This window comes from Hylaeus anthracinus, unplaced genomic scaffold, assembly GCF_026225885.1.
Source record: "Hylaeus anthracinus isolate JK02 unplaced genomic scaffold, UHH_iyHylAnth1.0_haploid 11978, whole genome shotgun sequence".
NCBI lineage: Eukaryota > Metazoa > Arthropoda > Insecta > Hymenoptera > Colletidae > Hylaeus > Hylaeus anthracinus.
In genome coordinates this window covers 2,442,391-2,450,724 of record NW_026534326.1, presented here as the reverse complement: position 1 = coordinate 2,450,724, position 8,334 = coordinate 2,442,391, and the positions used below count along the sequence as shown (strand labels likewise).

The 8,334-nt window shown below is 45.0% G+C and overlaps 1 protein-coding gene across 5 annotated transcripts in view; it reads left to right on the top strand.

Moving 5' to 3' along the window:
• LOC128896864 (rho GTPase-activating protein 100F) overlaps nt 1-8,334 on the top strand; it is a 47,632-nt gene that overhangs the window by 18,061 nt on the left and 21,237 nt on the right. For 4 of the 5 annotated variants that reach the window (XM_054160392.1, XM_054160397.1, XM_054160395.1 and 1 more), the window contains exon 1: nt 7,617-8,096. The exons of the other annotated variant lie outside the window; for it this stretch is intronic. In XM_054160392.1, coding sequence (XP_054016367.1) covers nt 7,824-8,096 — 273 coding nt within the window. In that variant the 5' untranslated portion in view covers nt 7,617-7,823. Of the gene's footprint in view, nt 1-7,616; nt 8,097-8,334 lie in introns of those variants that run through there. 5 annotated transcript variants of the gene reach the window in all.

The window sequence follows — 8,334 nt, the reverse complement described above, 5'->3', positions numbered from 1 at the left end:
GAGATCTGTCGCGGAAAAAATGTTTCAATAAAAAATGTTCATTATTAAGAGTGATACGGATTTGAAAAGATCAGTGTTTCCCGACATGGAAATGCCAGGTTGTCCTCGAGCGAGGCAAACGGAGGCGGATAAATTCCTGTATTTTTCTCCGATAGGATTATACGCGTTGCTCGTGCACGGACGAGCAGGATTACCCAATAAGCGGCTCTTTCTCTTCCCGATAAAGCCTGCAGAAACGTATCCGATTCCGGAGCGATATCTTCCAAGAGACCGACTCGGTCCCGGAGTCGAAAGTTCTCTTCAGGCCTGTTCAAAGCCCGCTCAGAGCGTTCCTTTTATCGGAGTCACATTCTCCAGTCTCTTCGAGGGCTAGACACACACGTATATGCCCATAACCTCGTCTAGATCTTTAAGGACGTAGATGTGAACAACTCGAATTTCGATGTTGTTCCACTTTCTTTGAGAGGTTAGGTCTAGTCAGAATTTTCTAAAAATCGACATTTCTCTTGCATTTTCTTTAACTACGATATCTTAAAAGAATATTCTCTGTAAATTTCCTAAAATTCTAAAATTACTAAAAGCAATGATCGTTGGTGCTCGTATATACCAACATTAGCTTCTAATGTTTTGTTGAGATGCTATATGTGGCGTAAATATAAAGTCCCTAGATTACATCTAGTTTCTAAGTTCCAATCTAGGTTAAGTATGTAGTTATAGTTTGAAGAAAGAGAAAAGGAGTAATATAACGGATTTTGGATTGGTGAGACCCACGAGTTTTGTATGAGCTAGTTAAAATCACCAATTGCATGGGAAACCGATCGACGCGCTTTTAACAGTCAACAATAACAATTTATTTTAACTAGCTCATACAAAAATCGTGGGTCTCACCAATCCAAAATTCGTTATATTACTCTACCTTTTTTTCTTCAAAATGTAACTACATACTTAACCTAGATTCGAACTTAGAAACTATTTAGATATAATCTAGGGACTTTATACTTACGCCACAGATACGTGGACTGTGTCGCCATCTGTTGCGCGAATATGGGGTCGCTAATATATTCGTCCACACTTACAGAAGTAACTATAATACAAATCCATTTTCTTTAAGAATTTTCTCTAGGAATTTATTCTTTAGGGATTTTTGTTCTCACAACTCTTGTTAGTAATAAAAGTTGCTTCTACGTGTTATTTGACGAAATATGCTTTATTTTCACCGAGAAAGTGAAAAATAATAGTTACAGACAATTTTAGATTTTTACCAAAATCGATGGGCGGGTTCCCCGTTGGGAATTTCTGAATGGTCGTTCTTTCATTTTTTAAAAATTAGGTTTTCAATTTACAGAAAAACTTTCTATACATTTTTCGCAGGGTTCCGTAAGATCTACAAGGAAAAAAAAGTTTCGATCCAAAATGTTCATTATTAAGAGAGCTACGAATTTTTAAAAATTCGGCAGCTTCTTATCAACCTTCCGTCAAAGTGAACTCGAAAGTGGGCCCTTTCGGTAGTTTCATATTTTTTTAAAAATTCTTCATCTAACGACACGCAGTTTCCCGTTTCGATCATTGAAATCCGTTCGCCCAATCAAAAGTTACGATTTTTTGAAATTTTAATCAGGAATCACTCGCCCGGTACAGGATTTTTCTGCAGCTAGCGATGGACTAATTTACCGCGGGGGGGGGGGGGGGGGCAATATTATTAAAAATAAATTCTGTGACTCCAATCACGTCAACGGACGCACGCAACATTTCGAATAGTTTCATTGCGCCGTTTATTCACAATAAATTCGTGAATAAAGCCTTAGTTCCAGCGTTTTACTCGAGCCGCCGCCGGTGGGGGGCGCCCCCCCCCCCCCCCCCCCCCCCCCCCATCCACTCCCCGCCGACTTGGTAAAAAGCCGGTACACCGGGTGCAATATATGTCACGTATTGCTCGTACATACCGTGGGCACATATCTCTCGCCGTACTTCTGCATGTACATACTCCGGTAGACACATAGAGAGTCCACACTGGCGTGCATCGACCTCCGAGGGGGTTCGGGCGCGCGCGCGCGCGCGCACAGACCCAGTGTGGAAATGTGGTCAAACACCCGAAGACAGAGAGGTTAGATCCTCGGAGGAAAAGAGAAGGATGGTTTCACGTGCACACGAGCGCCATCGGGGTGAATTCGGTTCAGTCGGAGCCACTCGACTCCGCGCTGCGCGCATGCGCGCCGAGGATCCTATTGCGGGATCCACCCACCGTCCATCCCACACCACTCGCCTTACTTTCCCGGAATTCTCGTCGGACCGTATTTTTCGCGCGATTCCCGTCCGTTTCTTCTGTTTCACGATGTTTGATTTCGCGTCTCCGGCTACTCCGATGTCTCCGCCACGGAGTATTTTTATCTTCCACGGTTGGCGCTGAGTTCGACGGGAAGAGGGGGCGGGGGGGGGGGGGGCGGGGGGGGGGGGAGGGTGAAGCATCGCTATCGATCAACGGATGACCTCTTCTTGCGATTTTTTTTTTACATTTTTTTTTTGCTATTTCGAGGGGTTCGACGAAAACTGTAAAATTGACGTGCAATTCGTTTTGTACTTTTCGAGTGGTTCGTTGGGAAATAGAGAGATCCGAGGGGTGGGGGAGGAGGATTTCGGAGAGGCGATTCTAGAGTTTTGAGGTAAATTGCTTGCGGATGTTTTGAAATCTAATTTGCCTGGGTTCTACGCGAGTCACTGACTCCATATTGTCATTGTATATCGTATTAATCTCTAATTTTTATTGTATCCAAGGTTCTTAAATAAACATTTCCGATAGTTTCATATTTTTTACGAATTCTTCACCGAAAGACACACAGCTTTCCGTTTCGATCATTGAAATCCGTTTACCCAATCAAAAGTTACGATTTTTTCAAATTTCCCCATGCGAAGTCTCAATAAATTCATTTCTCCATTTTTAAAAAATCGGGTTCTCACTTTAGAGCAAAACGTTCCAGACGTTTTTTGTAGGTTTGGATGAGATCTATCGCGGAAAAAATGTTTCGATCAAAAATTGTCATTATTATCAGAGATATGAATTTTTAAATTCCTGGCGCCATTATATTATATACATATTCTCGCTAAAGGAATCGGAAAATAGATTTTTTCGATAATATCATATTTTTTACGAATTCTTCACTGAAAGACACACAGCTTTCCGTTTCGATCATTGAAATCCGTTTACCCAATCAAAAGTTACGATTTTTTCAAATTTTCCCATGCGAAGTCTCAATAAATTCATTTCTCCATTTTTAAAAAATCGGGTTCTCACTTTAGAGCAAAACGTTCCAGACGTTTTTTGTAGGTTTAGGTGAGATCTATCGCGGAAAAAATGTTTCGATCAAGAATGTTTGTTATCAACAGAGCTACGAATTTTTAAAGATCGGATACAAAGGCACAGAATTAATTCCTACCTAGCGCAGATACCGCGTTATTTAAGTATTCGCGTATATTCATGACAGAGTAGATAGATGCCCTTTAAAGGAGAACGAAAATAATCACTGCATCCAGGTACTACACGTACGCAGGGGTCAATTTCTTATTAAACACTGCCATGCCTCCCTTTCACGCTTCCATTTGCATCCTGCTCTTCCACGCCTCCCCCTTCCACCTTCCAAATGGCCTCCTCCACGGAGCTCGCACCCCCTCCAATCGTCGATCGCCGTTCTTCTTCTGGCGAACCGCGAACGATCCTCCCCTCTTTCTCCCTTTCGTCCTCGAACCCCCCACCATCGCGATTTTTTCGACCCCGAACGACGCGCCGTGCGTGCGTACGCCTGCGTACACGTCGTTACTACTTACTACTACGTTTTACTACTGATACTTCCGGGGGCTACTACGCGCAGTAGCGTACCTTTACGTTCCCACCGCCCTGGCATCTTCTACCCCCCTCCCTTCCCAACTCACCCGCCACCTGACGTCTCGGTTTTTTCTCACCATTCCGATCGTTTCTGTTACCGTGTCGTCTTTCTAGCGCTTTATAAGATTTTTCTGTCGAGTTCCATGCATATATTTTTTTTAAAGCTCCCTTCCCCTCCCCCTCTTCGACACGACCATTACCGATCGGGGCTACATCGTTCGTTCGGCCTAAATTTAGATTAGGATTTTAGAAATTTACGAATAGAATTCGTTCAATTTTGTATGTATTTATTTATTTTTTTTTTTTTTTTTTTTTTAATTTGAGTGTTCGCGTAGTATCGATTTCCGAATTTCCTCATTTTTTCCCCATGATTCGGAAGGGTTGAAATTTGGGAAAACGATATTTTAAGTAATCCGTGACGTTTACGACACCCCATGAAATTCTTTAAATATTTTTTTCATTAATTCTAATTTCGCTATATCTTTCAAAATTAAAAAAAAAAAAGAGAGAAATGTGCAACTATTATTTTTAGCCACCGGAAGCCCAGAACGAGGATCCCCGTTTCCCCCAAATGGAAATTCACGTCAGAGGCGAGTCGTTTCTCATATCCAACCTCCTTTTTGTTCGCCGGTGGGTAGATTCCGTGGAAAAGTATACGATAGGCCAATGGAGCGGTGCCAAATTGAAACAGAACCGTGGTAAATCGGCCGCCTTGAATCCCAAGCCCAACGGGACACGTATTCAACGTTAGGCTAACCCTCTGACCTGCTTCTACCGCTTTTCGACTTTCGATCAACCGGCAAATAGATTCTCGAAGCCCAGAGAGTAATTCATTCAACAGCTCTCGTTGTGCTTTAAACTTAAAACGATCTTCCAAGGACATTTGAAGGAGATTCTCTGCATAATAGGTATTTCTGAGTGTACCGTGAGATTCTCCATGAAAAAACGAACGAATAATGTCCGATACTATTTTCCCCCGCAACGTTCCGTTTTCGAGAAAATCGAGCCTGAAGTCGTTTGGGGCACGGGCGGCGCGCTCAACGCGTTCAGCGTCGATTTTCGCGAAAACGGTACATCCTACGAAAAAATATCTTTCTATACTTTCGGTTCAGTTTTTCGAGAAGATTCGATTCTGATCGTTACGAACCAAATTTAAAAAAAAAACAATTGTTGACAAACCACCGCCTGTCTACTTGTTGACGGAACGAAAATTCTCTTTATTTGATTTATTTTTATCTGTCGGAGTTACTTGTCGAAATTAAACGACAGGTTTGATGAAAACCATGGAAAATGAAAGGAATTGTTAGCGAGGGACGGGAAGGATGTCAAGAGAGGACGAGATTGGATGCAATTAGTGGCGAAACGGGCTCGCGAAATAAAACAGGGATAAATGAATATCCTCGAGCTAGTAAAATAGGTCGAAGTAAAAATAATGGAGGGATCGATGACGAGGATTCGTGCTGCCGCGAAAGGGAGACAAATATGAGCTCCGGCTGGAGGAAGGTTTGGACACCCGTAAATCGTGAGAAATGAAGAGTCGGTGGAAACTGAGCGAGAGGAAAGTGCCAGGAATCGGATAAAGGAGTATTGATGGTTGGAGATGACGTAGATAATCGACCCAAAAGCAGAAAACCATGTGGAACAGAGTCGTAGATGTCGAACGTGCTGAAAATACTCGTTGTAGACTCCTGGCCGATCAGATTGACTTTTAGTGGTTACTGTTTTTTCAGGATTTCTTTTAATTTCATCCAGTTTTCGTCGATTTTCGTAAATTTTATTACGTTAAATTATTAAATTTAATTTTATTAAAGTTTTATTCAGTTTATTCTGTTTTATCTAATTTTATACAATTTCGTTAAATTTCATTCAATTTTGTCTATTTTGTATTTGTTTACCCTGTACAAAGCCCAAAAAGAAAAATTTCTATTGCATAGAGAAATACAGGGTGTCCCAAAAACGTTGTAACACCTTGAAAGAGGTGGTTCGGGAGGTGATTTGAAACAACCTTTTCCTTAGCGAAAATGTTGCCCGAGGCTTCGTTGAGAAGATATTAACAGAAAACCCCGGACCAATCAGAGTGCGCGTATACCGGCGGAGGGCGGTCGCCCAGCGCGTAGCCCACGCCTACAGCGGGCGCTCCACTGGCATCCTCGCGCTCTAATTGGTCAGCGTTTTCCGTTAATATCTCCTCAACGAAGACTCGTACAACATTTTCGCTAAGGAAAAAGTTGTTTCAAATCACCTCCACTCTGTATATAGAGGGTGTCCCAAAAACGTTGTAACACCTTGAAAGAGGTGGTTTGGGAGGTGATTTGAAACAACTTTTTCCTTAGCGAAAATGTTGTCCGAGGCTTCGTTGAGGAGATATTAAGAGAAAACGCCGGACCAATCAAAGCGCGATGATGCCGGTGGAGCGCCAGCAGTAGGCGTGGCTACGCGCTAAGCGGCCGCGCTCATACGCTACTGCGGGCGCTCCATCGGCATACTCTCGCTCTTATTGGTCAGTGTTTTCCGTTAATATCTCCTCAACGAAGCCTCGTACAACATTTTCGCTAAGGAAAAAGTTGTTTCAAATCACCTCCCGAACCACCTCTTTCACTGATCTCCACCATTTTTGGGACACCCTGTAAAAATCAGCTCTTCGTCGTATGCGCCAAATCGATACCTTCCAAACTCCCACAAAATGCACCGTGTAAAAATTCCAAGCTCGTTAATATCGAAACACCAAATACGAATTCTACAAGGTGGCTCGTTTGTCCATGCTTTCGATTCGCGGTGGTATCGTCATCTCGGCACAAAGCGATATTGTCAACCGTACCATACGTCCCTATCTGTCCCCTTCTTTGTTCCCCGTATCCGTTCGTCATTGTGCGTTTCTTTTGACCGTTTCTCTCCCCGCCACTCTTCATTTCCAGGTCTTTTCAAAGCCTCGCGAGTCGGTAATCATTTTCCTCCGGTTCGAGTTCACCCGCCAAACATCCCTCCTCCACTGTTTCCATTGCTCGCCTCTTTTCAGAATCTCTTGTCCGCCCGTGTTCATCCCTCCTTCGATCCCTCGATCTTTAAATCAAATTTTCCAGAAAAATTCTTGTATCATTTATAAAATATCCATAATCTTCCCGGTTGCTGGATCGCTGATATCGTTTACCTCGATTGACAAACAATAAATACCAATATAAACACCTATGCCGCAGCAAATATTCCTAGAAGTTAATTATCATCGAATTAATTACCCCCAGGCACTGATTAGTCTACATTCGCCCCTAGAGCGCCCCCTAACGTCACCTCGCACACCTACATACACTGAACCTTCCATTAACATCAGTTCAATCGTAGCCAGGTCGTGAATAAATTAAAAAATCCTGTGCTCCTATTCGAGTAAAAGTTTGCCCATCAGGACAGCCCTGGAGCTGGAGGAAGACGGCGCGAGAGAGAGAGGAGGAGGGCAAACAGCGGAAAACCAGCATTAGAGGGATACCAGAGGCGGAGAGGGGAGCGACACGTACTCAGGGACGATAACTCACGAGTAGTGGTGGGGTGGTACGCGACGGAGTACGGCGAGGATCCGCGAGAGCGACAAGGAGAGTAGCGCGTACGGAGTGGGAGACGCGTTGGTGACGTCACGGCTGGTCGATACCCACTCATACTCCCTTCTCCAGACGGTAGTAAGCGTGCGCGCGCAGGCGCGGCCTCGCAGCGCTCCTGAGCGCTCTCCTTCCCGCCATATTAGCCAGCATGGGGTAGGCGAGGATGTACGGCAGGGCTGGCTCGGGTTGCTCGTTCTCCCGTGTGGTAATCCGCGTACTCCGTCGCGTGGCAGGACCGTCCTCGAGTCGCGTGGTGTACGGATAAGGGCTGCTGGAGGCCTGAAGAGGTAGATGAGACCTGCGGTGGCTCGACTCGCCTCTACGTTCGCTCGTGTCCTTCGAGGCGTTGGTGCGGACGCATGGATACGCTGGCTGGCACCAAACGCGCTACGACAGGGGGTGAGACGGATAGACGGAAGGAGGAACAGACCTGGACGCAGGGAACGGCCAGGGAGAGGGGCGCCGAGGGTTGGACGAAGCCCGAAGAGCTGCCCGCCGCCGGACTTGCGGACGACACCTCGAACAAAAGGGGTTGTAAATCGGCCGCGCAGGTGTGGATGTCCTTATTGTCCCTCTGCGACCGGATGTGTGGCTCCACCGCGTGGCTCGTCCTCTTCACATGCCTACACAGGGTGCGTTTCAGACCTTCGAGGCTCTACTTTATGGGAAACGTGCTTGCTACGAGGCATAGTTGGTGAAACATGGTGCTGGTCCATTCGGGGCATTTAGGCTAGTAGGTCCTTTCCTGGGGGTTGAGGTCTGGTTCCTAGACACCATTTGCTAATTATGGCTACTTACGACGTGGTAGGGCTACAGGTACATAGCCTCACAAGGTTTGGTAGTTGAATGGACCAGTTACAGTGACACGTT